Source organism: Dipodomys ordii, unplaced genomic scaffold (genome assembly GCF_000151885.1).
Source record: "Dipodomys ordii isolate 6190 unplaced genomic scaffold, Dord_2.0 Scaffold40, whole genome shotgun sequence".
Lineage (NCBI taxonomy): Eukaryota > Metazoa > Chordata > Mammalia > Rodentia > Heteromyidae > Dipodomys > Dipodomys ordii.
The window spans coordinates 15,371,937-15,388,544 of NW_012267256.1; the positions used below are offsets into that span (position 1 = coordinate 15,371,937).

The window sequence follows — 16,608 nt, forward strand, 5'->3', positions numbered from 1 at the left end:
GGACTTGAACACTCAGCCCTATGTCACAGTAGGTGCCTGAAAACTGCACTCTCCCCAGTGTTAGGCTGATTAGAGGGCTGTTCAAAGCCCATGTCAACCTCCCATCAGAGGCTAAGGTCACCTTTGGACTCAGGAAGGAAAAGCCAGTCTGGAAGATGAGAGGCACCTGGAAATCAGGGTCTTGGTCCTGAGAACAGAAAAAGCACTGAGGTGATCTTTGTTGTCTGTCTCATATAAGAAAAACAGAAATAATTAGCAGCCACACTAACTGTGAAGAAAGGAAATACAGGGACACAGGTGAAGACATCATTTTATCCAGAAACACCAAATATCTCAACTTGTCTAGGCAAAGGAAAAGAGTAAAGAGGTCTAAGTCGTTTTTCTCATCTCTCAGTACCCTGTGGAGAAAAGAGGCCAGATCAAGAGCAGGAAGAAGAGTGTTGCTCTGAAAGGTAGGCTCTGCACTTTCTCCCAAGGGGATTTGATCTCTATCTCTGACAACCAGAGCTAGGCCACCAAGTATTTCAGGGTGTAAAACCTTAGCAGGAGAGTCCTGGGAAAGAAACCAGAACTGGAGACACTTCTCAGGTTCTCTGCGTGGAATGAAGCTGCTAAGTATCATGACAAATGGGAGGGGCTGAGAGACTTTGAGGTAACACTGCTTTGCTGTGGATGTGTGTCACACAAGGGGAGGGGCTGAGAGGCTGTGAGGTCACACTGACTTGATGTGGAAGTGTGTCACACAAGGGGAGGGGCTCAGAGGCTGAGAGGTAACACTGACTTGAAGGTGTGAACTCCAGGCCCATATGTGGACCAACTCAATTCCCTAAGAACTGTATTAATGATGAGACACCCTTTCTCTCCCAGTCTACCAAGAGAGGTTCTGCAGGTTATGGAGGTTTTCCGAGCAGGTGGTGCCTTGTAAATAAAGAAGCACTACCTTTCCCTATAGCCTCTTAGCACTGGCACCTGTCTTGCCGCCATGAGTATAGATTTGGGATCTAGTGAGATCTTCCATGTTCTTTAATAGAGAGATGTTTCCTTCAGCCTCCTGAGAGTCCTGGGGCCCTCCCTTTCCTGCCCTAACCACTGTCTCTGTTTCTAGTTTGCAGACAGACTCGGGAACACATTGAAGAGATTCATGACCTAGTTTCCCTTTGTGTACATAAAGATTTTCCATGTATCCCTGTGCCTGCATTTCTACTCCAGGGAATGGAGTTATTTTGGGATTAAGGAAGAGTTTAGGTTGGTCTAGGATGTGGCTGAAATCTCAGATGTAGAGAAGTACGGGCTGTGTAAATATCAGGGTATAGTTTTGTGGGTGCCATGGAGCGCAGGTTAACTACACTTGCTTGTCTGGCCTATCTTGCCCATCCTGCTAGGCCTATCTGTTGCTTAATAAAGTTTGTCTCCTCTCTCGTACAGACACCTCTGGAAGCTCAATGACACCGGCAGCTTTCAGCACTTCTTAAACGCAGATGCCCTAGGTGAAGTTTTCAACTCAGAATCTGCTACAGTCCACCCATTACCGAGGCATTCTGAGGAGGACATTTTCTCCAGCATTTTATCCCGGAAGACTTCCCCAACCCCTTCACCTGAATTCTCTGTCTCTGGCCTCTACCTTGTCACAAGTATAGATGTATTCCCCAGTTTCTGTTGGGTCATACTCATCCCAGAATGTGTGTCTGCCTCTTGAATCTTTGATTGCTCTAAAGAACAGTTATTGTGCTCACTTGCACATTCTCCTCCCCCTTCTCATTCTCCTCAACCTGTGTCCCTGCACTACACTCAACCTGAGTCAAACATGGAACTTCAGGGAAGTCCCACCAGAAACCTCCCTACAGAGCTCTCCAACCAACAGCTCTAGGGTGCCTTCTCCTATCCCAGCCCTTAACCCTGATATGCTGGAGCTGCCAGAGATAGTGATTAGAAAGAGCAAAACTAAAAGCTTTTCAGGAGAGAGAAAACCCTCTGGATTCTCTGGGGAACAGGATGCAGTCCCTGGGCATGCCTGGCATGCCTTCCTTCAGCCCTTCTGGAACATAAAGGGAAACACAGAAGCTTACTGATTCTCAGGAGGTATTTTCCCCCACAGTGTTGGGGGGCCTTCCCTTTCTGAACAGTGAGTCCCTGGTGGCTCCTGTCAAGATGTCTGGTCATCCATTAGACTTATCCTCTATTTTGTTCAACATATTCTCTAAATACATGCCAGTACAAGTTCAGATTAAAGTTCCTCCACAGTTCTTTCTACCCCAGCCCTTGGTGCCTCATTCAGTCCAAGTTCAACACTTCATGCAAACTGTGCCCTGGCCCCAGCCTCCACCAATGGCTGAGTCTGAGGCCCTTGCCCATTTACATCTTGTGCACCATTCCTAGCATTTCATTCAGCTCCAATGAAGACATGTACATTTTCTGGCCTTACAGCCTAGAAAAAGTTCAAATTTCTTAGTCTACCTGCTGTTGAACAGGAAGAAAATCACTTTGTAAAGAAGTGCCTGGAAAGTCATAGGATTTCACCCTCTGTGGTCCAACAGTTTCACAAAGCTTTCACTCATGATCCAGGGCCCCTGGCAAAAGAGGCTATCAGCCTTCCAGGTGATTTTGTCAGCTTTGGGTTGAAGAAAAAGTTAGAACATCATCTCCAAGAGAGACTCATGCAGTACCTCTATAGAACAAAATTCAAGATCTAGATGTCTCCTGATGGGAAATTCCCAGGAACAGACCAGGTAGGGGACAAGTATAGGTGTTTACAAAACTCCATATTTGTAGATGAGAGGAGCCAGAATATACAGAAGACAACCTCAGAGTGCTCAGAAGTGTTTCAGGGATGGGAGAACTCCAAATAGGACCTGGAACATTGTAAGTGCAGAATAGTGAAAGATCTGGATGGGGACACAAAGCTCCTGGGTGGATTTTCTAGATGCATAACTGAGAAAGAATTAGGAAAGGATTTGAATGGACCATCAAGTCATGGTTCAGAATACACTTCTCTGATTCATTCAAAGAAGAACTGCTTAGTTAAAAAAAACATAAAATCCCATCTTATCAGAAAATGGGAGTTTATCAATATCATTAGTTATTCCAGGGGCACCACAGACTATGCTTTGTCCCCCCACCTCCCCCCACACCTTGAAAACTCCAAGTTTAGCATGGACACGGGCAGAGATCCACCCTTGGGAACTATGCAAACCTGCAAGAGTTCCTCCCAGGAGGTTTACCACTTTGATGCTGCCACTCGACAGCTATAGGACCCTCATGTTAAGAAACTGGGTGAAACGCCAGTAGGGCTTGTGCCTAAAGATTCTCAAGCCCATAAAAGTCTCCCCCCATACCAATTTCACAGGGAGTGTCTGTGAACCTGGCCTGTAGTGACTTCAAGGCCAATCCCACAGACAAGGGGGTCCAGTTCCAGGGAGAAGATTTCACAATGTACCAAAAAATAAGAGAGAAAAAACTGATAATCATACATCAATTACCTTCACCACATGAAACTCTGAGAGGAGCATACACTGTATTGTCACAACTGTGTTCTCTCAGCAGTCTCTCCAATTGGAGAAGGGAAGGTGGACTGTTTTCTGAGGTCAGATTGTATAGTCTTGTAGGGAGAAAACTGGCACCATGATAGTGTTCCATGATCAGAGAGAAGTAGTCTAGAACCACCTACAAGCCTTGTAATGGGCATATCTGAGACATAAAATGAAGAAAGCCTCTGCCACAGTGTGTCAGTAGGAGAGATCTTTGTTGAATCCACATCTGAAAGGAAAGATCTCAGGGAAATGGCAGAGGGTGAAGAGATCCTGCCCATTATCTTGACAGTCCACAGGAATTCCAATAATTTGTACTTTAGAAGGTTAGAACTTCTGAAGACCACTCAAACACCATCCCCCTCCAAAATTTCTATTTCCAAGCATCCTGCCTGAAAGAACAGGAATAGTCAAGCAGTACAAGTGAGAGTCCAGCTTTTGATCATATCATACAGGATGTGATGCTAACACATTCCGTGAAGACTGTATGTCCTCAAGGTGCTGCTTGCAGCATACATGCTGCCTTCCACCCACTTCCTATGAGTTAAGCTCTGCAGAGCCAAGAAGAGGATGCATGAAGAAGCAACAGGATGCCAAGACATCCAGCTTCCAGGACTCATGGTAGAGCAAGATGGTTAATGGGCCTGATGAAAGAGATTATCAGAGACCCAAAGCTAGAATCCAGAAGGAAAAGCTTACAGGAATGAGGCCCTCACAAGGCCAGGAGCTGAATCCTCCTGCCCAGTTCTGGAAGATAAGTACCACAAGGAAGATCTCTTCCTTATCTGTACTGGAGAAAGGACAGCATCCTCCAGAAAGTCATTCAGGAACCAGATAAATTATTTTTTGTCAATTTTTTCCTAGTAAAGACAAAAGTCAGGTAAAGTCACTGGAAAATTCAAAGATCCAGTCAGCCAGTACCCAGAAGCAAGACTTAATTTAACCACAAGCAGAATTTTCAAGGACAGTGGAGTTTCTGAAGTGCAGACATGCCTGAGCACTGTTGGAAGAATCATAGGGAAGAAAATGGGATTTCAATATGAATCTTATGTCTCCAAGAAAACATTGCAGAAAGCAGTATTTTAACCTCCCCTCTCTCAACATTCCCACTATCATACGGCTCACCTTTCTCACTACCCCATGGAATCTTTCTACCTAGAAGGAAGCCAAGTAAAGAACAGCAGGGTCTCTTTTGCCAACCAGCCCCACTGGCCATAGCCATCCTGTTAATGATTGGAGAGTCTCATACTATCACTACCCTGAACAGTCTTGCTTCCCAGAAAGCCTGCATCTCTACTCAGCCGTGCCTGCCAGCCTAGGGAAATATATGTCTCAGGCCAGCATACACACTTCCCCATGGCACTGTCATCATATTAGTTTAGTGGTCTGTCACACATACCAAGCTTCTTACATGGTATGTAAGGTGAAGTTTTCTTTTCTTTTTTTTTTAATGCGTTTTTTATCATTAAAAAACTACAGAGGAGTTAGTTACATGAACAAGGTCATGAATACATTTCCTATCAAGCATAGTTACCTTCTCCTTTATTTTCCCCTACCATCCCCCCCACCTCCACAACCTCACTCCCCCCTCCCCTACTTCCCCCCTCCAGGCTTAAATTGTAAAGTTCATTTTCAACATAGTATCTTGTACATCTCATTGTTACAATGGGTCAACCTGTATCCCTATTTAAGCATTTTGTTTTTTCCCTTCCCCTCCCCAAACTCCAGAAGTGTATATACAAGATGCAGGCACCAACATCAAAAACAGTGAAAACAGGGATTATACTGTTGGGGAGGAACATACAAAAAAAATCACATGGTACATTATAAATATGTTAGGCACAATAGCAAGAAAGAAAAAAACCACATGTCCCTATCTTGAGGTTCGTTTCACTGAACATCATCTTATCTGGTCATATGTACATAGCTTTTGACCTTTTCTGCTTGACTCGGACATATACTAGTTATTGCAAATAAGGGAAACCATAGGACCTATGTTTCTTTGGTCTTGGCTTATTTACAATATAATTTTTTCCAAGTCTTTCCATTTCCTAACAAATAGAGAGCTAACATTCTTTCAGATGGAGGCATATAATTCTATTATATATTATATATATATTATATAATATATATAATAATATATATTATATAATATATATAATAATATATATTTACTGTTTCTTATCTGTCCATTGTTCAGTCCCTAGAGAAATAAACTACAGAAAGCCTTATTGATATGTCAGGATGAGGAAACCTGTGAAGACATCATGACAAGGCCTTGCTGACCCTACTTTTTAGTGGTTAATTGGATATTAGATTCTCTGGACTTCCCTGCCCAGGCAAGCTTTAAATTGTGATTCCCAGATCTCAACCACCACCAGCTGGTCTCATGGTACTTTTATATGTTCTCTCTGGTGGAAGTTCTTAGGCATTCATGAGTAATTGCTTGCACACAGTCATTCTTCTGATGTGTAGGAATTCTATGAAACGTTCATGCCCATCATCTGCTGCAGGATGGGCCTGATTGACTTATTGAACTAAAACCACGTAAGCGTCCATAAAGGCCTGTATTGGGTTGATTTGGTTGTCCTTCTGGAGTTTTCTTATGACACACTTTCACCTCTGAGACTGTCCTTTTATCCTAATAAATATTTTGAATAAACTTTGTTATTACTCTGAATACATGCTGTGTCTTGGATGAAATTTCTCATTGCAGTCCATGATGGCCATAGGCAGATTTTCTGTGACATTTTGATACATTTCAGTCTGAAAGTTGTCCTTGGTTGTTTTCCACACTATCCTTTCCCTTCCTATCCTCCCCACCCCTGAAGTTGCAAAGTTCATTTCTGATACAGTGTCTTTTGAGTATCGTTCTTGCAATGGTTCATCTTTTGTCCTTCTTTAGTATCTTTTCATTCCCTTCCCCAAATCACACTTGATTTTTAAACCTGCAGCATTGGATGAACTTTTTGGATTTTTCTTGTCCTTTTTTTTTGCCTGTCCTGAGGCTTGAACTCTGGGCCTAGGCGCTATCCCTGAGCTCCTTTCACTCAAGGCTAGCATACTACCACTTGAGATTTTTTTCTGAGCACTCTAGCTTTTTCTGAGTAAGTTTGTGGGAGATTAGAGTCTAATGGCCTTTCTACATGGGCTGGCTTCAAACTGTGATCTTCAGATCTCAGTTTTCTGATTAGCTACTATTGGAGTTGTGAACCACCAGTGCTCAGCCTTATCTTTTCTTTATTATTTTCCTATTTCCTGTGTAGTTCCCCATACTTGTCTTAAGTAAGCTGTCCGTGCAATAAGGCAACCATGGCCAAGGAGTATATTGTTTACCCTAGGGATAAAATCCTACCATGCAACTTAATGCTTCCTTCCAGGTGTCAGTAAGCTTATTACAGAATCTAGAAACTAAACTCTTCTTTACTTTTTGAATATTTTAATAATATTTAAGTATTGTACAAAGCAGTTGACATTCACTGAAGCAATTTATGAATATAGTTCATCTTGATCAATGTTACCCTTTCAACATTCTCATCCACCCCTTCCAACTGAGACTAATCCCACAGTTCTCTCTTCCTTCCAGAACCTCACTTACCCACATGGAAAAACAATTGATTCCTTAAAGGACTTTGAAATGGTTTGTTAGCAAATATTGTGCTAATGATTATCGGTGCTGGAGAAATAACTGTTGATGCCATGTAAGGAGCTGTGAACCTCATTAGGAATCCATGGAAGTTTCGATGACTGCGTGGTCCTTGAACTGTATGACTCAGATGTACGGCTCTCATGTGTTTAGGCAATTATTAAATATCTCTGGAACTTGTGAGAAAACACTGAAACTTCTGGTTAGATAAATGCACTAGCAACTGGCTATTGAAGACACCAGCAAAACGGAGTACTGAAACTTACAATTTTTTAAAAATCATTACGGTTTTTTTTTGTTAACATCTACAAATTTTGGGGCAACCTGATAATGGCTTGATAAAGTTGAGCAAACACAGAATTTTTAGGAGTGGAGAACAATTCAAGGTAAAAGTGGAAAAATGATCACATCTAAAGAATTGAGTAGAAAAGAAGTTAAGATAAAAAGAGAGGCCTTCTTTAAGAAAAAACATAAGCATCTTGCAAAACAGGATAAGAGAATTTCTTCTGGGGAAAAAAAAGATTGTTTTAATAAGTAATAGAGAAGCTGGCTCATATAGAGAAAGCTCCTAACTAGATTTCCCCTGACCAACTTATGTAAATGAAAGATGCGTTGGGTCATCCCTATTGGGTAGTGAATGATGCCCCTATGCCACACCATGATTGGTTCACATTTGTACGTGGGGACGCTCAGTTTGCAGGTCAAGTTAGGACTTCCGGGGACTGTTTAGTCTGGCGGTTGGGACAGGAATAGGCCTGGAGGAGGGCTGGGAAGTGCACCTGTGGTCCTTGAGGAGAACTGTGTGATACACTGTAGATGGCTGTCGTTGGTTCAGATGTGAAGGCCAGCTGGCCTTGGGTCCTTCTTGGGATGTGCCTGGCCTGAGGCTCCTGAGGACTCATGTGAATGTGCCCGCAAGTCCTGGGAGGTGCCAGGTGAGAACCTCTGCGAAACACCAGAGACCAAGGCCGATGACGCTGAAATCCAGTTTGGAGGGGACGTGATTTACTTGGTGTTTCACAGAGGCTTTTCTGCTTGGGCTGGCTTCAAACTCTGATCCTCAGAGCTCAGCCTCCTGAATAGGTAGGATAGCAGGCATGCGCCAACAAATTGCTTTTTCATATACTTTTTATGTTTTTGTTGTCATATTCTCATATCTATTTTCTGCATTGATAATATTTTTATATATATCCAGCTTTTAATTTGCATGTTTATTGGCATCAATTAGTTGTTGATCATTACAAGGTACTTTTCCACATTTATATGTCCATATATGAATACAATACACTTTGAACAAATTCACCCAGTCACCTTCCTGTTTCCCCTCCTCCCCTTCTCAAAAGTTTGAGTGAGATCATATTCCATTTTCAAACATATACATGAAGTATTTCAAGCATATTCACCGTCTTTCATCCTCTCTGTGCAACTTTCCCATTACTGCGAATACCCATACCCTGCATCGAAGTACCTGCTTTACAATCCTGTCAGTTATTTCTAAAGCGCTATTTATAAAGCGCGTGTTCAAAGGAGTCTCACATTCGTGTTTCACAGCCTATATACTATAACCTGACTGACCATGTTCTACCTATGTCCTAGCATTCATCAGCTTTTGGTGAGTTGGATATTTTCATTTTTATTTACAGATATAATGTATTTCACTTTTAATTAAGATGCAATACATTTGAGTATTATTTATCATCTAACAGTCTGTTTTTGCACAAACACAAATATTTTTGTGTGTACATATTATTCTTTATTACTTTGAATTTTAGATCCAGCTAGAAAGATTGAGCCAAAAGTTGACCAAATATTCTGGATTTTCTAGGTTCATAATGACATCAACTAGAAAGGTTGGTGGTTGCATATTTTCCCTCAATTCTCTGCTCTGAAATTCTTAATGCTCCCTGTGTACTGACAAGGTTTTTATGGCAATGTTTAACAGAAGCAATGATTCCTATTGAAGTCTTCTTCCTGATTATAAAGTAAATGGTTTTAATATTTTTTACTTAAAAGTTGTATATTAATTGCAGTTTTCATTAGTGAGGATGAACCAATCATTACCTTTCATTTATTTTTCAATCCAGTCCTTATTTAAAATTAAATAATATAATAGTAGAAAAAATGTAAGATAAATTTGCAAACTTCACCACTGCTTCCTTGTTTCATGACAACTGCCTATGCTTTCAGCTCTGTAGATGTTCACCTATCTTCCAAAAACTTGGAGGAAAAGTCATATAGAAAGTGTAACTGAGCATCACTTTCCAAGCTTGAGGTCATTAAGGATCAGATTGAGTTTTGGGTGAAGGTGTGAACTCATACAAATAACAAATGGTATAAATCAGGGTTTTAATTTTCCTTGAGAGCCTGTTATTACAGATTTATTAGCATATTTTCATCAGATTGAGGTTTCCTACAAGTTTGGTCATTTTTCTGTTAACGAAAAAGGCAAGAAAGAAGGAGGAAAAGAAAGGAGAGCGACAATCATTGTGTCTATTAATCTGTGCATGATGATTTTTTTTGTCTTCAGCTATGTTGGTACTTGCTTCAGGTGTCCGTAAGTAGCAACTTCTAGCTGGCTGTGCAGCAACCTCAGCCCTGTGGTAAGTTTCCTGTTGTCCTCTTGTAAATTTGCCCTGAACTCCCTCAGAAAGTGTTTTATGCTCTCAGCTATTTTTTCATTCTTAGAGCTATAAATTTAATTACACTGTATTTAATGAAATTGAAGACAATTGTTATGATATAATGTATAGCTTTTTTTCTTGCTTAGTATGCATTTGTCTGTGGTTTAGCAAACTTTTCCTTTTACTGAATGACAATAAGTGCTACTAAAAGTAATTCAGGTTGGAAAGGATCATTACAATTTATACATTATTTCCAAGTATGTCATCCCTTTTGAGTTGATAAACAGGTTAGAGAAAGTTGACTAGACAAATGAGGTACTTAAGAAAAACTAAAACTAATGAATTTAAAATATATATGAGCCCATGTCAGAGCTACAGGGAGAAAGCCAAGACACATCATGACACCTCTATTCTGTGAAGGTGCTATGTCTAGTGCCAGGGACATAGTCCCAGGACCTCTGTGGGAGGTTAGAAATCTACCATTGAATAGAAGGACTCTACAGGAAGCCTGTACTCAAAGGGATGGGCTAGAGCCAAGGGAAAAGGGGTAAAGGAATGAAGAAGAGAGGGGGAGGAAAATGCAGCTGTATTACCTAGAAAATTAGGGAGAGTGAAGGAAGAGGTGTGGACAGAGTGGTTGAGAATTTTGAAAGGGTGACATTGACCAAGATACATTGTATTTAGAAAACCCTCGGTGAAATGGCAACTCCTTTCTACAACTACTTAAATATAATTTAAAAAATTAATTTAATAATAAGAAAGTAAGGATTACCTTTCATGGTAATGTTGTGAAGGGATTTATGGGATGACTCTTTGGAGATGTATTAATCTATTCATGCTAGTACTACTGAATATGTTACTTTTGCTATTATCAAAAAACCCACATCAAGTGATTTAATGCTAATATAGTTAAACTCAAATTTTCTTGTACTCTTTAAGGGGTAAAACTATTTTTCAGTGAAAGATGAACTTGTTTAGGAAGTACAACTTAAATTTAATGCTGCTGCATGTAAGTTCATTGTTGTAAATCATGGTGGTTTAACTACAGAAATGAGTATTTTTCTCCCATTTTCGAGTCTTTTGAATTAGAGAGGTTAATTAGGACTTGAATTCAGTGTATTTCTTAACCATCACAAGTGAACATATTAATTATGGCAATGTAGAAGATTCTGATGTCAACTATATTGTATAAAGTATGAGTAAGTATACTGATTATTGTGACTCATACAGGCAGTTGCTTTCGGTTTTGAAAATTGTAAGCCTGATCTAATGAGGAAAATGCTGGTTAAAATGCCCTTTCTCTACATTATGGGATATGTAGATTTTTTCTCAGTTGTAGGGTTAGAACTTTGGGCTTGGGCACTGTCCCTCAGCTCTTCAGCTCAAAGCAAGTGCTGTACCGCTTCAGCTACAGCACTACTTCTGGTTTGCTGGTGGTTTATTGGAGGTAAGAGTCTTACATATTTTCCTACCCAGGCTGGCTTAAAACTGAGATCCTCATATCTCAGCCTCCTGAGTAGCTAGGATTCCGGGTGAGTCACTAGCGCCTGGCTGATTTGTAGATTTTTACAGTGTGACATCTCCTCATTCTCTTAGCTTCTCATTTATGTTGTCATCATTGGGCTTCCAGAGGTTTTATTTAAAAATCAGGCCTATTCCAAATATCACAACTTGTTCTAAGAAGTTTATACACAGTAGCTGATCACTGACTCATACTTGGTACCTGAACTGGATTAGAGAGTTATCGGGCATAGTTAAGGCTGGTGATACATGAACTTAACCATCTTCTAGCCTCCCCAGTATCATTTCAACACGTAGGAAATATGATTGACCAATTAAATAACCCACATTTTGTACCTTCCAGATTTTGCCTATTTTTTGTGGTTCCATTCCTTCATTTAATTTATGCATATGCTCATATAGCATTATTGAATTATTATTTCTTACAATGTCACTAGCAATACATGTAACAGAAGAGTCTTTGAAGGGCCCTGAGTGCAGGGATTAGAGTCCTGTGCTGAGACGCAGGCATTCCTCCAGAGCAGGGGGAGAGAGGCCCCATCCTAAAGGTTGCACATTGTGACCCCTGACGTGTCACTATATTTTGGTCAGTTTTTCCAGTTGTCTAAATGAAAAATCTGGTTATTTTAGAGATAGCAATGGCTTGGTGTTATTTTACACGGAATCAAATGCTCCTAGAATTTACTTTTGAAATCTGTCTCTGAGGTTCTTCTAGAGGTCCAGTTTGATGTCTGAGATTTGGTGTCAGATACACTGTTTGCAAGAGAACCCCAATTCAATATAATTTTAACTTTTCACACCTTGAAACATGAACAAGCTTTCAATTTTTAACATTAACATTAAATTGCTATAAATTAAAAGTTCATTCATATTTCTCATATAAAGTATAGCTGATGAAATCTGCAAAATTGATGACAAAAGAGCAGTCTGTGATATTCATCTTTATTTTCTTTCTTAATGTCCTTCCCTACAAGTTATAATTCATTGAGATCTCCATCCCCCAAACATTCAGAAAAATCTATTCACAGTAAATTTTGTGAGGGTTTCTTTCTGATTCATTCTACATTTTGCTTTTGTTGGTTGTCTTTTTGTTTCCACAGTCTTGCTACTTAAGGAACTGTGAAGGATTTCAGATACTACTGCCTCCTAGCTGTAGGTGACAACAGTCATGGACACTGAGTGCAGGTGTGGTGACAAGGACATGATCTTGTCCGAGGTATGTAATTGCCTAGGAAGTAACAGAGATGATTTATGTCTCTTTGCTCTTTCTCACAAGTGCTTGACTAAGTATTAATTTCCACACAGAAAGACCATTCTCTCTACATCTCACATTCTGAAACCATGGGTTGTAAAGTCACTCATATCCCATACACCCTGTACACATTGGAGGCACTAGACACACTGCTGTGGTTTCAACTTTGATTTCAATTTACCAAGAGTGAAATTTCAGAATGATGTGATTTAATATAAACAGATATGATTGAACCATTAGTTTCTACACTGTAGTTCTCAGCCTTCCTGATACTGAGTAATTGATATTTTTGCTCAACTCATCGGTTTACTATCTATTGGTAGATCAGGAATTTGTCTAATGTTTTCCATGCAGTGAATAACTGAGTATTTTAGGGATTATCTTATGAAAAGTGATCGTATTTATTTCCCACTTCCTTACCATAAATTTATGGTTTAGGCTTTAGGAAAATAAGTAAATTAAAAAAGTATACAATTAAATACCAGTATTTACTAGATCTAGGGGAGAACCCTAAGTGTACAATACCTCAGGAGGACAAATTCATGGACAAACGAAATAAACACCAGGAAAAAATACTCTAAAGATAGGAGTAGTGGGATAAAATGAAAGAAGTAAACAAATGAAGTGAGGCAAGGAGGGTATAAGGCAGTCGTAAAATTCAGTGCACAACTTAGAAAATTGACATAAGAAATGGTGTTGAGAGGGGATGATGGAGAACAATGAAAGGGATGACATAAAAAATAATATTTAGCTTTGCTTTAAAGATACTAAATAGGACCTCTATTTTCAATGTGCACATGGCCAAATAGCACACGATATAAAAACCACTGTTACTTAATCAAGGAATTGTTTTGTAAAACTTGGGAGAGGTTTGATGATTTGGCTATTTCTCTTTGTGCATCTCACAACATAGTTATACAGATATCTCCATAGTAGGCTGACTGATTTTCTTTGAGGTGGGAGGTCTGTTCCTAGAGTGGTATGGATGGATTATATATGAGGTCTGTTTTTGGTTTTTAAGAAAACTCCAAACTAATTTCAATAAATCAGTTTACATTCCCACCAACAGTAAATAAGAATTCGGTTTCCTCTGCATCCTCACTAGCATTTGTTATATTTCTTGTGTGCGTGCGTGTGTGTGTGTGTTTGTGTGTGTGTGTGTGTGTGTGCGTGCGTGCATGTGTATGTGTGTGTGTGTGTGTGTGCTGACTCTGGGGCTTGAAATCAGGGTTTAGGCATTGTCTCTGAGATTCACTGCTGAAGTATAGTCTTCTGGCACTTGAGCCAGAGTACCACTTCCAGCTTTTTAATCTCTCATGAACTTTTCTGCCCGAGCTGGCTTCAAACCATGATCCTAAGATCTCATCCTTATGAGTAGCTAGGATTACAGGCCTGAGCCACTGGTGCCCAGCTCTTAGTGGTTTTCTTGATGATAACCATTCTTGTTGTGGTTTTGATTTGTATTTCCTTTATGCCTAAAAATGTTGAACAATTGTTCATGTATTTGCCATCTTATTTTGAAAACAGATAAGGAAAATATCCACTACTTGGTCATTCAGAAAAATGATGTAGTTTGCTAAAAATTGTATAGCCCTGGAAATCTTCATATTGGGTGAAATAGACCATTCCCACAAAGACATATATCACATTGTTTTCTCTCCTTTTTATGAACTAGGAGAAAACAACCAAACCACCAAGGCCAATGATAGAAAATGGGGATTACAGTGGAGTGGTGTGTATTTATGTGTGTGTGTGTGTGTGTGTGTGTGTGTGTGTGTGTATGTGTGTGTGTAAATGCATTAATAACATTTGTTGAAATGACATGGGCAATTTAATGTAAATGAAAACCTTGAAACATTAATTAGATATTTACTCTTAAATCACTTATGTTTGATGCATATCTTCACAGTAACATTTCTTATATATAGTTTTAGAATCATATATCATGATAGTGTTCCTAGCTTTTCTTCAGCACCCAGTATGGGTCTGATATGAAGCAAAAAATCACAACAAAGAAAAACACAAATTTCCTTAAACATGTATGCCTCGTGTTCTGAATTTATTTTGCCTTCCAAATGGTTTTAGGCCTAAAAGGGGCAAGTGATGTTTTTCTTCATGTCATGTAATTTTATTTAATTATAAAGGTGATGCACAGAGGGTTTACAGTTCCAAATATCAGATAAAGGGTACATTTCCTTTGGGCAATTGTTTTTCCCATCCATACCCACCTACAAGTTGTAAAGTTCATTTTCAACATACAGTGATCTATTTTTAAGCCAGAATTGTTTCTATTTAAACAAAGGTTCCTGCAGATATATTATAACTGTTACTAAGACAAAGGTAACAAGATTCCAGTAGAATGTACTCATGGGCTCTTCAATATTGATATAAGTGATGGAATATCAAAGCTTGTCTGAAATGATAGTAGCTTTTGGAATGAGATACAGCACAACAGAACAAGCTTGGGCAGATGTCCATGTGGAGTCATGTGATGGAAGGGGAACAGCCTCTGCTCAGATGCTCTCACATTCCTTGCCCAGCGTCAGATGGTCCATGTTGAAAAAAACCCCACACATTCTGTGTTGTCACCAACCTTCAGAAAGGGAAGGTATGATTTTTTCAATACCAGCTGTTCATATATCCTGAGATTATAAAGTTGTATCTATACCGGACCCTAGTCAACATAACCTTTTTTTAATAAGGTGGATCAGCAGGGATCATTGTACTGTCACTGCTTAATTCAAAATGGTATGTGATTTATGTGAAAACCATGTGTTGCAGAAATGTACCTACCTGCACTGGGCCTAGGCTCTCTGTGCAGTTTCTGGTGTACACTGCCTGAGTCCATAGCAGAAACAACTCCAACTTGTTTCCTGTAACACATTCCTAGTTCAGCTTTCAGCTTATAGAGCTTTAAAGAATATGCAGGTACATTACTGGGCACCTGGGGCTCCTGCCTGCAAACCAACTCACTCCTGAGTCTGAGATCAAAATCTTATCCCCCAAAGTAGCTCAGGTCAGGACAAGGCCAACATCCCATACTTTTTCTCAAACCAACTACACTATTCTCCATCCATGATTAGGATTCTACATTCCAGCAAAAGGAACAACAAAAGGCTTTAGTATCTAGTTCCAAAAGTCTCAGTAAACCATTAGCTAGTCAACTGCCAACATTCTGGAGTCAAGCTGATCTGCTTCTATGCTTTCTGGAATTCAATGCAACCCAAACCAGTGACCCAACAGCACCAAGGATCACTAGACATGAATGGCAGCATGGCCTTCCCTACATACCCCATACAGACCCCTATCATCCAGTGCCTGAGACAGCTTCTGTGAAGTTTCCCAGAGAAGTGTTAATCGCAGATATTAGACAAACTTAGGCTTTGCTAGTCAACATTCTGTCCTAGGTGAATAGCCCGCAAGTTCAACAGATGATGTTCCAACTGAACCAAGTTCATTAGTTTGAGGAACATCCCAGAAAGCTGTCTTCCCAGGCTTCTCATCCTGACAAACCCAAAAGGCTCTGTGAAGTTTTTGTACTGATTAAATAACAGGATAGGGGAAAGGGGGGATCGAGGCTGAGTCTTCAGTGGCATTATGTCATTTGCCCATCCCTTCTAGAAGCTTCCTTGAGGAAGACCACAGACTGCCCATCCTTACACCAGCCGAAGGCACGAAGAGAAGTCAGTACATCTCATGACACACAAAGACTGTATTAAGCAATATGTATTTGAGGGGGAGACAGATTGTGCTCATTCACAAAAAGCAGATTTGCTTTACATGGACTGGAGTTAGTCCTCAAAAAAATGAGGCTCACAAGGAAGCACATGATAACCATAATATGCATGACTGCCTAACCCACCCTGAGGACATTGCCCTGGGCAATGGGTATGCTGCCCTGGGACATTTGTCTCCCTTGGCCTATGCTGGCAGGCATGGCTGAGTAGACACACAGGCTTTCTGGGAAGCAAGTCTGTCCCAGCGTTGTTACGGTTTGAGAGACTTCTGTCATTGAGAGGACAGCTATGGCCAGTGGGGCTGGTT

General features: G+C 40.1%; 1 protein-coding gene across 1 annotated transcript in view; it reads left to right on the forward strand.

Annotated features, from left to right (window-relative positions):
• Positions 1-16,608, forward strand: part of LOC105987223 (ral guanine nucleotide dissociation stimulator-like) — a 109,384-nt gene that overhangs the window by 53,720 nt on the left and 39,056 nt on the right. The window contains 1 exon segment of the mRNA XM_013018417.1: positions 395-452. Within this exon segment, the coding sequence (XP_012873871.1) occupies positions 395-452 (58 nt within the window).